The sequence below is a fragment of the Bidens hawaiensis genome, unplaced genomic scaffold (assembly GCF_021521415.1).
Source record: "Bidens hawaiensis isolate Kalapana, Puna unplaced genomic scaffold, B.hawaiensis_p1.1 tig00008253_1, whole genome shotgun sequence".
NCBI classification, from domain to species: domain Eukaryota; kingdom Viridiplantae; phylum Streptophyta; class Magnoliopsida; order Asterales; family Asteraceae; genus Bidens; species Bidens hawaiensis.
Window position 1 is genome coordinate 354,558 of NW_027491587.1, and position 15,495 is coordinate 370,052.

At 32.9% G+C, this 15,495-nt stretch overlaps 1 protein-coding gene across 1 annotated transcript; it reads right to left on the bottom strand.

Annotated features, from left to right (window-relative positions):
• Positions 1 to 6,351: 6,351 nt before the first annotated feature.
• LOC143637365 (putative inactive ATP-dependent zinc metalloprotease FTSHI 4, chloroplastic) lies at positions 6,352 to 13,897 on the bottom strand. Its single transcript, XM_077104768.1, has 15 exons — positions 13,659 to 13,897; positions 11,973 to 12,574; positions 11,149 to 11,407; positions 10,915 to 11,046; positions 10,018 to 10,092; positions 9,826 to 9,951; positions 9,635 to 9,744; positions 8,773 to 8,851; positions 8,556 to 8,693; positions 8,360 to 8,471; positions 8,102 to 8,265; positions 7,915 to 8,020; positions 7,773 to 7,849; positions 7,348 to 7,491; positions 6,352 to 6,598 (listed from the first exon to the last, which is right to left on the bottom strand). Exons 1-15 carry the CDS (start codon positions 13,887 to 13,889, stop codon positions 6,455 to 6,457), a joined length of 2,499 nt encoding a protein of 832 aa, XP_076960883.1. The 5' UTR covers positions 13,890 to 13,897; the 3' UTR covers positions 6,352 to 6,454.
• Positions 13,898 to 15,495: the final 1,598 nt, after the last annotated feature.

Here is a 15,495-nt window from a genome sequence, read left to right on the forward strand (position 1 = left end):
GCCCTAGGATGATTTTCCATCATCCCGAAGCCTCCGGTTCGTTCGTTCATCGCACGCTTTCATCCTCTCATCAGATAAGCGAATCCTTCGTGATGCCGATGTCAGGCTAAAACCATTGTATTCACTTTAGGCTAGGGTTTTGTGTAAACTAACTTTGATCAGATTCTATGTTTTGAATGAGTATAAACTTGATTGATTGTTTTTAATCTTGTTTTACATTACGAGTTGATTGTTTAAACAGTTTATGATTTTGATTGTCAAACTTTGCATCACTTTTCTGGTTGTGTTCATCACATGTAGGGTTAGCTCTTATGTCATTGAACCAATAATCGTTAGTCATTGCTTATAACAGATTTTCATATTTTAAACTGGTAATTGGGTAAACCGGATTTCAGTTGTGTCAACAATTCGGTTAGGGTATCGTTTGTCCTCACAACCCAACTGTTAGGTTTAGTAATTACTGCGTAATTAATCTTAAAGAATATGTGATTAGTCGGTTATCACTTTACCTGAACCTGAAGTGAATCTTTCTCTCATAATTGATTACAGTTCGTTTAAAGTAATCGTGTGTTATTATAATCATCTTTATTAACCGCTTGACATCGTCTGTCCACCTTAGTTAATTAATTAATAATCATGAACTTTACTTGCACTTTCCATTGATTCCCTGTGGAGACGACCTTACTTACCCGTACTAGTTATAGGTATTTAAGCATCATAAATACTTGTTTTTGATTAGAGCACGACATCTACATCACCTAGTACCTTATTATGGTTCGGCAACATCTCATATACACTTCCTTGACCACTATCGGCTAATACTTAGCCCGTTCACCCATAAAGTTTGAGCCTTTATGAGTTAAACGTTCTTAGGTTAGATTTAGGGTTCTTTAAACGAACCGTAACCCTAACCTTGTTCATCTTGTTCATTTTAAACGTCAAGTTTGCTACCTTAATGTTCGCTTATACCCGATCTATCCAAGTTTTAAGTTTCAAGGCCAACCGTTAATAAAAATGTAAACTTTAAAGATCAAGAGTGTACCTTTGAACGTTTTTAGGTTACGATTTAACTTGTTATCTTGTATCTAGCTTGTATATCATAGATCTATCAATATTTGGCTTGATTTTTGGTCTCGGATTCCTTCTTTCTCTTTTGCGGCCGTAAGTGGCAATGGGTGTGTGTGTATGTGTGTGTTTTGAGTGTGAGTAGGCAATTATGGAAAGATGGAATGAGGATCTAGTGTTTTTGGGTGGTTTAAGGAAGTATTTATACTCCTTAAAGCCCATGGACCTAGGGCCCATCACATCCCTTAATCCATCTTAATTATTCCAAGTCCATATTCTTTTCTTTTATTTATTCTAATTAAATATTAACACAAAATAACTAAACACAGTTTTCTTTATTTAATATTATAATGTTTAGGATGTTACATGGCTTTTGTAACGAACTGGCTCTTTATAATGAACTGGCTTCTATAACGAACTGCCTTCTATAACAAACTGGGTTTCATTCGTCAGTTCTCCATTAACGAATTACTTAACGAATGGCTTATCGAACTGCTTCTAATCTGTTATCTCTTCTTAACGAATGAGCATAACGAATTGCTTGCAATTCGTTAGGTCTCCGCTAACGAACTAGGGTTAGGTCAGAGAATATTAGAAACATTCTCTGACATTCGTTACCTCGTACCTGACTTTTCCGGCGCCGTCATCGCCGGAAAACCGGGATCTCGCCGGAAAAGCGAGATCTCAGTTATTTTCCACCCTTTTTCACTTATTTTCGTCCCGTTCGATCCAGATCTGAGCTAGGGTGACCCCTAAGCTCATATTTTGATCGGTTTATACCCGATTCTACCCGGATCTTGTGACTTTAACGGTTTAAGGGTGTCGGCTCGTCATTTCACGACTAAATCTTGCGGAATTGGTTCCATACAAAATCATACTGTTATTACCTCGGGTCGACGCTTGGTTTCTCTTGGGTTCGGCTAAGGGAAAGAGAGAGAGAGATGAGAGAGAGCTTAAGTGTGTGTTTTTGATGGTGTATGGAATATATGAAATGAATGGATTATGGAGTAATTATTGTTTATATATGATGAGTCATGGGCTTAAGCCCATGGTCTTTTCTTCCTTCCTTTTTAATTAAGTCCATTACTCATATCTATTTAACCCAACACTAGCCCGACTCGTAATAACTCATATATTATTTTATTAACCGAAACGAGAAAACGGAATGTTACACTAGTGTGGATTGAAACATGGAGAAGACTAAGCGAAGGTCATGGTGGACTGAAAGTCTTTCTCTATCTTCACAATTGTAAAACCTTACCTTTCAATCAATGATTCCATGGTGCGATTTCATCGCTTCAGCAACACATTAATTGCGCACTAATTTTAAATCCTTTTTTTTTGCAAGCGTCTTTTTATTATTATACTACTTTCAAATCGTATTCAATAAGTAAGGTGTATCATTGCTACAAGTACCAAAAGTTTACCTCATTCATTTTAACGAGCCCTTTTTTATTTTCATATATATATATATATATAGGAAAATGATCAAGAGAGAACTCCTCCTTAGAGAGAGAACTAGAGAACTAATAATAAATTATTTTTAATTTAATTAAGAAAAATATATTTAATTTTTTTTTCTTTCATCCTTCTTATATGTTGTTATTCTTCACCACAAAAAAATATAAAAATTAAAAAAAAAACTCGTTGTAATGCATATATGCAATACGTCGACTTTTTCTTAATGCATATGTGCACTAGTGTGTATTTTTATATGCGCAATAGTGTTTATTAGCATATATGCAATTGTTTGTATTGTATATGTTCAATAGTATTATATTATATACAAAATAAAAAAATCGATATAGTACATATGTGCATTAATGTTGTATTACATAATGCGAAAGTGTGTAATGCATACAACTATTAGTGGTGTATTTGCATATATTCAATAGTGTGTATTGTATAATACAGTTGTATTGTATTATATGTAATAAAACACTATTGTAAATATGCAATAGGTATTATTAGTGCACATATGCACTACATCGACAAATTTGTATTTTTATTATTTTTTTTATTTTTTTTTAGTATCAATATCATCTTATTAGAATGAAGAAAGAAAAAAAATCACAAAATATTTTTTTTAAATAGTTAAATAGAATTCTTTACTAGTTCTCTAGTTCTCTCTTTAAGAGGGATTCTCTCTAGATCCCACCCCTAATATATATATATATATATATATATATATATAACTACTGAGATGTTTATAAAACATAAACGAACGAAAATACATCAACATAAATAAACGAACATAAATGGATGAACATAACTGGATGCTCATGAACATAAATGAACAAACATAATGCATGTTCATGTTTGTTCGTTTTTTTAATAAACGAAGATGAAAATTCAGCCGAACAGTTTGTTAATGTTTGTTTCTTTTATAGGCTTAAATTAGCATGTAAGCTGATTGGAAATACATCTAGAAGTTATGATAAATAACGTATATTTTTAGAGTAGTAACTATAGATATATTAATATAAACACTTTTAGAAAACTTTCTACATTTACAAGCTCTAATCAACAATACTAGAAAAAAGAATAAAACAAAATCCTAAAAGGGTCATATGGGTCACAGGTTAAAAGTCGTCTGAAATTTATTGCATTGTGTTTTTGTAATCATGCTAACAGGTTCGCGCGGTCTGACCTAATCTTGACAGAATTTTATGAATACATTGACAGAAGATGAATGTTATTTTAGCTCTATTGTATCCTCAAAATATAATTCTTCTGATTAAGAAGATACAATAGGTATACACAATTTCTTTGTGATCATGTTTTGTAATGTAATGAGTCATAATATTAACTTCATATTTGGTAGGAGGAGCCATCAAGGTTAAAGCTTGTATTATCATTTGCTTCATTGAAGTACCATATGAACTCTAGAAGTTAAGTGACAAGATTCATATTAATATTTTATCTTCTTTTCAAACTTGTTGGCTTGACTCAAAAAGTCAAAATTCACCCAACAAAACATATATAAAATATTTTAATATTTTTAGGTAACAGGTGGTTGTGGCGGTCGGGGTGGTGGTGACTGTCATGGTGATGGTGATGGTGGTGGTGGTGGTGGCAGTGTAATATGTCACATAAGCATGCCACATATCTGCCAAATAAGAATGTCACATTATGAAAACTAACGACGTCAGGATTTCGTTAGTCAGGGTTCATTGGTAGAAAAAAAATGATAAAAGATGGGACTGTCATTAGTCTTTTCGTTAGTTATGATCGGCAGTGGCCAAAAGGTGATAATTTAGATTATTTAAAACCAATATATTATTTTTGAAGTGATTGTAAATTGTTATTAACACAATGTTTGATTAAATAAACTAAGAACAAACACAAATCCCTTCAACAATCTACAAAACTTCCACTTAACAATAAAATTTGTCCTAATTAAGGAGAATATTAACTTAGGGTTTTCTAATTGTAAGATGAAACGAAAGATTTGATAAAGAATGCGAGAAAATAGTTTCTCAAGACAGTTTATTATCATTATAGCGTCACTTTCAAATGAGGACTTCCAATTATTACACATTTTAAAATATAAAAAAGAAATAAATCTACAAAACTTCATAATACAAAAATTTATGTATAAAAATATGAAAAACGTATACATTATTAATAAAAAATTAACTTTTAAGAACTTAGTATTTGCATATGATCATAAAATTTTCGTTGGTATAATTCATAAACTAATATAACTTCTATTATATTTGATAATAATAAAAACTAATTAACAAATTAAATGTTCATAAGTTGTTTGTGGTCAATGGCAGAGCACTCACTTTATAAGTGAGAGGTAGGGGGATCAAACCTCACTACCACCAACTTATATGGGAGATATGAGGGATGACTCTGGCTTGCCATGGTTCGAGTCCTGATCTCACCCGGTTTTACCGGCTCCTCGCTTTCGTGCCGTTTGGCGGGGGTGGGGGTGGGGGTCGGGTTTTATCCGGTGATCCCTCAACAAGTGGACCGCTAGGGGCTCCGTTCGTCCGGACTAGTGGCCGGCTCGGGCTACCTTTAGCCAATGGGGGCCGCGTATGGGGTACCCGACGTTACTTAGATGGCCGTTCAAAAAAAAACAAATTAAATGTTATTTTAATACCAACAATAACTAAACTACAAAATCTTTAAATACAACAAATACATACAAAATAATAAGAAAATCACAAACTAAACATCATACTAGAAAAAATATAACAAATTAATAATTCACCCAAAAATGAAATGATAAATTCATGTATATTAAGACGAAAATTCGCATCTAAAATAACATAATGTTGGGTCACGTTAACTACTAGACCAATGAGACACATTTGAGATATAAACAAACAAACAAAACAAACTATACTTTAGCTACATCTAATAAGTATAGCATATTTTATAAGTTCATGTAACCTTTTAAGTTTAATATCTAAACACATCCTACAAGAAAAATATACATAAACAATAATTAAAAAAAAAACAATTATTAAAAAAAACTAAAAGTAACATGCGTAACACGCGAGCTAAAAGCTAGTTAATTATAATTAAAAAACAATTGTATAGTAAATAATAAGTGGTTCATGAGTCTCATAAAACCCAAATAGTTTTTAAACCGGTTATATCTCATTTATTTATAATACTCTTTCATCATCAAATACTAAGTATGTTATTAACTTATGTATAGTAAATAAAATTAAAATAAAAATTGATATAGATATTATAAACGAATAATGTAAAACCCTAGTAATACAGTGAATAAAAGCTACTAATTTATAAAGAAAATTACATGATTTATTTGTATTTGTATTATTTTACCAAAAATATCTAAAAACATATATAATCATGTACGTTTAAAATATTTGTCATATTATAAACACACACATTCTTCTTCAAAGAAATCAATAACGGCCTTTTTTTTGTAACCACTCCTATCTCCAACCCATACCAAACCCAACCCGACACATGGCCCACCACAAACTCGGTTTCTGGAGTTGGGGAGAATGACAAAAACCAAACCCAAACCCAAAAAGCATCCCTCAACAATATAGCTAAAAGCCTAAAAACAAGTAAGATGGCAAAGAAAAGTGCCTAAAGGCAAAGCCTAAAACAGCTTATCACAGCCACGAACTGACATCCAAAAAAAACAACTATGAAACATGAAAGTTTTCAAAAATGTTACTAAACTAACTAGTATTTCAATACATGGAAGGACAAAGTGTTCAAAACTATCTTAAATCTTAACACACTGAGTTACCATTTTTAAGGTTTGTAAACATCAAAAATGCGACTTTCTATATGAGAAATTACAACATTTTTCAAGTGCCATCATGATCTTTTTATGAACGAACCATCAACTAACAAATTGCATAGCTTAGACCTTTTCATGTGGTAACAGTCATATAAAATGGCTGCCGATCAAAACCCTCGGTTTCTCATTTTCTGCTTCGACTTCTCTTCTTGCCCCATCTCTAATTTCCTCAACCCTCGTGTCCCATATTTTGTCAACTAGCTTCCACGTATCGTCACTAACAACTTGAGTCTGCACACAACAAAAATGCACCATAACACATGTTGAGACTTAAATCCATATGTAAACATTTGTATTGTTTAATATATTAGATTATTATTGAAACAATATAACTTTGTAACCATACATGACGTACTACTTAATAACAAAAACTATAGGTGGCAATCATGAGCCATTCTTTATAGAACGCGGTTTATTTGGACAATAATAAATTGTATATGGATTTATTTAGGTAATCAATTAATCAACGGGTCACATGGGACCTACTCAAATCAGTCAATAGGTCAAAACGGGCAGCTAACATAACACTTGTTAAGTTAAAAACGAGTCTAAATGAGTGAGCACCACACACTATCATTGTTAAATATCTTTAGTCCAGGACTATTTTGACCCGAACCAAAGAGACTTATTTAAACGGACTGTTTTGACCCGAACCTCGTTTTGACCCAAACCAAAGTGACAACTTTTTAAAACAGCCCGCGTTGACCCAAATTCATTTTCACCCGAATCCATGCTGACCCAAACCAAGGTGACCTTTTTTTTAAACGGCCCTTTTTGACCTGAACTCACCCTTCATTTGAACTTTCTCTAACCTGAACCCAGCTTGATCATTACCTGTTTTGACCCGACCCACCTGTTTTGCCAAGCCTAGACAAGACCCAACCCAACCCAAACCAAAAGGGAACCCATTTTTGATCCCTTAATTTGATCTGTTACCAATCACTTAAATCACGTCTATAAACTTTGAAGTTTGAACTAACCTCCATCGGACGCGGAGCACCAAAAGTTACAAAGCCGACATTTCCAGGTGCAAATGTGGCCCTACCAGGAAGAGATGCACCATATATTCCCCATCTTCCCGCATATATCAGTGCGGCATATTCATCCACCGGGGTCACACTAGGCTGAATGATAAAAAATGAAATTAATAATAATAATAATGGGAATAATAATAATAATAATAATAATAATAACAACAATAACAATAATAATAACAATAATAATAATAATAATAATAATAATAATAATAATAATAATAATAATAATAAGAAGAAGAAGAAGAAGAAGAAGAAAGCATATGCATATATATTTTAAAACATCAATTTCAAATAGATTATATAGCATAGACAATTTAAATAATATCTTATACATTCAACTGTAAGAGGAAGACAGAAGTAGTGATAACCTGAGATATCCGAGGGGCAGTTTTGTAGATACTCCAAATTTCATCAGCTTCAATTTCTCCCTTCTCAAGTAGAATATCTGAATACAGTAACAATGTGTTCTTAAGTAAAATTAAGCGAGTATGTTATATTCACTTATCAAACCTGTGATCTCTTCTACTGCAGAATAATATTCTCGTAACACAGAACAACATTTTTCCATTGCAAAACGCATGTACTCGTCCTTTAATGCTTCTAGTTTGGAAGCAAGCTATGAAAATAAAATAAAACTATTTTCACGACCAACAAAACATGACACCCTCAATATAGATTCATATGCAAATGCGCTTACATTTGGCACTAAATCATGTTTCTTCCGGTAGTAAGCCTTCCCAAATGATGTCATTCCAGACTGGAGAATTAAAAACTCAGCATGCATTGAAGCTTCTAATGTAGCCTTTGCAGATATCCAACATAAATTGTCTAATCCAAACATCTCCTCTTCAATTACTCTAGCTATCATATTAATTCAGGAGCGAATATCAGATACCATGTGTGCTGGTGGGGGTGGGGGTGTTATTTCGAAGAATCAGGATTAATATATACTTACGAGCACAAGCACGGACAATGGAGTTTACATAATCTGATTTCCTTTTAAACACGCGCCCTGAAATCTCTGAGTATTGCATGTTTGATTGACTCTTAACAGAATTGATATCCGTCTGCATATGAAACAATATGTATAAGAAGATACAGATATACATACATACACACACACATATATATATATACACACACACACTTACCCCCTGAAAAGGACGGTGGGGATCTGGAAAGTAGCATGCAAGAACTGAAACCGCAGCTTCTCTATACGCCAACCTCAGTTTTAGCTCTTCAGGGACTTCACTTTTATCTTCTTGGCCCGTTTCAAAGGTTCCTTTTTGCTGAAAAATAAGCCATCAATATTTCTTAATCTTAACTAAATGTGACATATTAACTCTCTTCATAACGTTTGATACATACCCTTTTCAAGGCTTCTAGAAGCTCTTCTCGCCCTATGTAGTCCATGTCCTTTCTGGCAGTCAAAATGCCAGCTTCATTCCTGTTAACTTAATTGTCAGCTTCTAAATTTCAAAACTAACATGTTAGAAGCATAGTTATCAAATGTGTTAGGCGCACTCAAGGCGCATAGGCCTCTCTGAGGGCCTAGGCGCTATGCGCAAAAAAAGCATGGACTTAAAAAAAGCGCACTTAAATAAAAAAACAAAAACAAAATTTGAAACGGAAAATATCACTTTTTTCAAATACCAAAATAATTCAAAACCATAATCCTCAACATAAAGTACCAAAATATTCTAAACACCCAAAGCAAGTACCAAAATGATCGATCTCTTGCTATTCATGAAAAACTCGCAATAATCTGCCATAATAGTGAAAGTTACTGATGTGATCAACTGTTTATTGTAAGTATGTATTTAGTAGAACAATTTTGAAATGTTAATTGTAGCCATGATAATTAAGGTTACCGATGTGTTCAAATGAGAGAAATTATTATTTATTTTGATAATTTTGTTCTTGGCTTCTTGCTTTGTGAACTGAAAAACCAGAGATTGATCATTTAATAATGATATTGAGTTAATTTTGTTAAACCTATTAATATTAGGTAAGTTGTTTAACTAAGTTAAGTGATAAATCAAAAAACAAAAATCAAGCTAAAATATCATAAAAAAAACTAGCAACTGCCTACTAATTGCCTAAAATTGCGCCTGCTTTTATGGAAAGCGCTGCAATTGCGCTTCTGCTGCTAAAAACGCCTAGGCGCAAAAAAGCAACGTTTTTAATAACTATGGTTAGAAGTCACAATGTCAACGTAGTTAAAACTTACAGTATATTCTGCAGTTCTGCTCCAGTAAAATCTTCGGTTTTGTCTGCGATTTCCAGTAATAATGTTTCCCTTTCCTCCTCGGACCGAAAAAACTTGTTTCTCGCATGCACCTAAAGTGATAAAACTTGAATAATCATAATAATAAGATTTAATGAATGCGGATACTGGATAGTGAAGATGGAAATGTTTACCTTTAATATGGCGAATCTACCGTCTCTAGAGGGCAGACCAACCCTAACAATCTTATCAAACCGACCTTTCCTTAAAAGAGCGGGATCAAGAATATCCAGTCTATTGGTTGCGCCAATAACCAACACCTACATAGTAGTGTTAGCTTGTGCAGGAGGACTATTATTAAGTATATAATGGAAAATAATGAGTACTTGAGATGTTGACTCTTTGAAACCGTCCATTTCTGTTAATATTTGAAGCAGCCCTTGTTCCCTCTCTGCACCACCCTATCAAGTCACAGTTTGGAACAGAAAATCATGAATGTATATTTTTATGTCTGAATGTGTGTAATGTATGTATTTTCCATACAAAACGTATATGTATGTATATTTATAATTATGTATATGCATTATTGCATTTAAAATACATATGAATGTATGAATAAAATGTATGTATGTATGCACATATATGTGTATGTGTGTGTGTACGAATAAATACGTATATGTATGTATATATGTATGCATGTATATGTTTTCATACTAGTAAAATGATTTGAAGAGTCACCATTATGTAAAAGCTGCAAATTAGTTTAGTTGTAAATAACAAGTCGGCTTGTATTCTTTTAAATAACTAGCAACCTAATGAAGATACATTTATTTGAGCCGTAACTTTATTGTAGGTAAATCAGATATAACCGTTAACAAAAAATGTTAGAAAAAAAATACTAAAGAGCAATTCTTGGGTTCGTTCTACTTCTAACTGCACTGATGAGTCATGAGATCTTTTGTAATAACTAAATTAGTCAAAAATACTATAGACGTCTACATATTTGTTAAATAAATACAAATATAGAAAATGAAAGAAAACCACAATATCATATATTAAAAGATATAAAAAAAAGTATTGAAATTTTGAACTTTTTTTCTACCGATACATATGTACAGGGGTCTTTATGAAAAACTTCAGGGGCCATTAATGAAAAATCGCTTCTTTTTCAGACCTTGTCACGTATCAATGGTTTCAAGTACAATATTTTAGAGGTGTGAACAAATGTAAATTAAGATGTTAAAACATTATTTGGAGGTTAAAAGCAAGTACTGTTACCATACCCCGCCAATATCAGGACCGCCACGTTTACTACCAATAGCATCTATCTCATCAATAAAAATAATTGAAGGAGCAAATGATCTTGAACTAGCAAAAAGATCCTTGACACGTGACGCTGCAACTCCAACAAACATCTGCATACAATTTCAAAGTTACCCATCATCCTGCCAAACCTTAATTATTCCACCTTCAAATCTAATATAAATAGAGTGAAAGGTTAATATACTGGTTTTGACCTCAACAAAATCTGTGCCATTGGCTGCAAAGAAAGGAAGACCCGCTTCACCAGCAATAGCTTTTGCTAGAAGGGTTTTACCCGTTCCAGGTGGACCGTGAAGTAGTACACCTTTAGGACAATATATACCTTTATTTTGAAACTCTTCCTCATTCTTTAATATTCTAACAATTTCTTGCAATTCCCTCTTTATATATTCTTGTCCGGCAAAATCATCAAATGTGACACCCGTTGTCTCTTCCGCTGATATAAATTTCGCCCTGCACCCATTTTTTAACACATGTACATATGAATGGATTGATTATTTAGTTATTTTTATAATAAATTTATATATAATAATAATTAGTATATAATCTGGATCGGGATCATTATAAAACTTCCAAATAATTTAAAAACTCTTAATGACCAATCATTTTGTTTATTTAGTTTTTATATTTAATGTCATTTGAGGGTATTCTTGTCATTTATTATGTCATTTTATGCTTACATATATGTAAATTGGTTATTACACATATATGTAATTTTTTTTACACATGTAAATTAGTGATTAAATATATCATATATGTAATCATAAAATTACAAATAACAATTAACAAATGACAAAACTATGCTCATATAATATTAAATATATAAAATAAATAAAGAAAATAGTTGGTTATCAGGAATTTTTGAAGTTTCTTAAACCCTTTTGAGTTCTGAAAACCTATATAATATATATTAAATATGTTAACTAAAAAGTAGTGAATAGTAGGCCCATTTCGTCTCAATTCGATCTTTTAACAAGCCAATCTCGAGTGCTTGGTTCATAAAAATTGAGGCACTTACCGACTCTCTCCTAAAGATCCAAGTGTCTGGTTTTTGATAGGTTGTCTAATCTTTTTGGGCGGACTTCCCAAATCACACGGGATTAACTTTGCATAGATCGGTCTCATCATATTGTCAATCCATACATACAATCCTATAGCAAGTGCAAGTCGCATTGACCACACGACAATAGTTGCAATACTTGAGTACACTTCTGTATTCATGTTAACAACATCCACATTCACCACTTGTTGATGCAACTTTTGCCAAACATCATTCCAGCTGTCAACTGGCATACGGTCAACGATATGTCTCTTGAATACAACTTCCTTTTTTGATTCTCCATCCTTATAATAGGGTAGAATCACTGATACTGTTTGACCGTAATTTGAGTACTCCATATATTGAACATTATTTGAATTAAGGAGTTGTAAGAATTCACTATACGCGATCTTGTGTGAATTTTCCGGATCCCACTCGGTTCCTCTTAGTTTTTGCTGCATTGTTAATAAAGTTCTGCTCCAATTTGAAGCCATGACAAGTTGTCTTTCTAACTGTGTGTTTGCTTTTCTGTCAAGCTCCTCAAGTTTGTTAATACGGTCTTTTTCTGACTCCTTCAGCTTCTGAAAACATAATCAGTTAAGTAAAAATATATTATTAGTTATGGGAAGGTTAAAATGAAAAGACTACCAAGTCATGAGGGTAAAAAAAAAGAAATTTGGACCGTTGATCAAGTCAGATCAATGGCAATTTCGTAAGAAAATGGGAGTTAATTAGGACTGAGAAAGGCAAAAGAAAAAAGCCACACTCTAGTTGCGACATTTTTTAAATGAATATAACTTTTATATACTTCATTGTGTTTTACTTTTTTCATTGGACACGTTTACCCCTTTCCCTATGGGACGACACATCCTGGTGGCTTCTCACACTTGCCATGATTTAACCCTTTTCAGTATAACCACCCCTTATCATTATTAGATATAAATTTAAGTATAGTTTAATTAACTTTCTTTGCCTTCATCACTTAAACCATATCATGTTATCATTGGAACATTTGTTTGCAATATTATCATTCGAACATTTCTTGCAAACAAACAAAATGATAAAACTATTTCTAGTGTAAAAAATAAATGCAATTATTTTTGTTATAGTAGCACATCATTTTTTTAAAAAAAAACTTTGTACGGCAATGCATACGCGGGTCTAAATCATGAATCCCTAGTATGCCTGTAAAGAACCAAACGTTCAGTGAACCGTTGGGCTGGAAGTTCATTTATGTTTGTTTAAACGAACATGAACGATTTTTTTGTTAAACTAGTTAAACGAACAAACATGAATATATGCCTCGTTTGTTAGCTTATGTTCGTGAACATTCGTCTACGTTTGTTCATTTACAATTTGTTTTATAAATGTTTTAGGGCAAACAGATAGTTAACTTCAAATTAGTGTTCACTCAGTCATGTTCAGTTATGTTGGTGAACCATTCGTTTATACTACTGAAACATGTCCATATTCTTAACGATTGAACATGAACAAGAAAATCCGTTCTTTTAATTCAATCATTTGTTTGGTTATCGTTTGGTTTGTTCCACTAGTCAGACCTACTCTGTAGTTCGTAGCAATTCCTTTCTAAAGACATTAAACTGAATAATAATAATAATAATAATAATAACGCCTAATTCACCTAAACAGTATCAAAATTCATACCTCGAACAGCTGCAATGACTCTGAATCCGGTTGCTGCTGCGAAGAAGAAGCCCTAACTTTGAGTCTACTGGTGTTGGCATTAGAAGAAGATAAAGGTGGTGTTTTGTTGAGGTGTAATACACGAGTGAAGAAAACATGAGGAGATGAGTAGGATAATGGTTTAACTTTAGCTAGGGTTTTGTTACAAGCACAAGCAGGTGATGGTGATGGTGATGATGATAAACACACCATTTGCACACCTCTTTTCTTTCTTCTTATCCTTGATTTGGTTAGCAGCAGCAGCAGCAGCAGCAATGGAGTTGATTTTGGCGGCAGCTTTCGAGCTCTACCTTTATCTACAAGTCAGTCCGGTGTTATATTGCCTTCAAAGATAACTACTCTATTAGTTAACTATTTTACATTATGCCAAGTACTAATAACATGGAGACCCCGAGGACGTTTGTGTAGAGATCAAATTCGTCCATATTAACCGCTCATGTCTAGTAAAAAACTATTTTATTTGTAGGTCATGGAAATATGTGATAACTCATTCACTTGGGATTGAGAGGTTGATTTCGTGAAAACTACCCGCTTTTAATAACAGCTTTTTACATGTATGATGTAACATGTTACACAACATAAAGTGAGGTTAAGGGAATCATAACAAAGCAACAATCCAAACAAAAGTACCATTATAAAAAGTAAAACTCTAACATGAGATTGTGAATAAAAATATAGAAGCAGAAAATAGTAGATCCAATAATAAACTAGAAATATGCCACTAATGACACTAAGGCTATGCAAATTGGTAATATGATCTTGTTTTTTTGGTGGGGATTGTGAAAATGAACCTTTTTCGCCATTTGAAAAATGTGTTTTTTCACTAACATTGGACAAATGTAATTACGTAACTGATTTAAACAGGGCTAAGATGAACAAGATATCGATGCTTGAAGTTGTGTGTTCGAAACTAAAAAAGATATGTAAATTGAAAAAAAAAGGACTATAATTAGTGGGAATTTGTTCCACGTAAAAGGAATGACAAACCTTGGAGTGAGTTATAAGGGAACACTCATTAGATGGTGTTTCATTAGGCAAATGAATTAGTGGGGTCTCTAAGGGTGCGAAGCAGCTTCACTTTGCATTTCATACTCGTGTTATCATGAATCGCTTCAGAGCAGTCTTTATGTTTTTGAATGTGCATTTGGTTCAGGTGAATATGTTCAAAAGTGGTCCATAGCCTATGTTTCATAAGTTATGGCAAAAAAAGTGAAAAACCTTTGAACTTATTTTGGTTTAGAGACTTTCGAACTACTATGTGTAGAAGTTTGATCCAAGGTAAACTAGGAACCTCTCGGTCCATATGTTGGTCCAAGGATAGATCATGGCTCTTAAGGGATGTCTGAACACACTCATAGCTCTCTGAAAAGTGTAACGACATATCATAAAGACAATTTAACTTTTTCTTGAAATAAAGTTGAGTGATTTGATAGTTTTAGGTGACTATAAAACTAAGGTGGTGTTGTAGTTTAAGAAACACTTGAAAAACACGTGCATCTCATAATTAAGAGCAAACACAAACAAATATTTTAGCAGCAAAGAACATACTCATGTTCGCTCGGTATATTTCATACTTGGTTGTGCCTTCCAACAATATAACTATTGTTTTGGTTGTAACTAAGGAGGCAAAAATGTTCTCACGTGAGACATAAAACATGTTTTTGAGAGAACTTGGTCATACACTTGTTCAAGTTTTCCTTAATATTTCAACTATAACAACCGGGTTAATCTTTTCTTTATGTTTTGTAACTTCCATTCGACATCATAATCCAATTTAAAGGTATGTTCCTTGATTTCT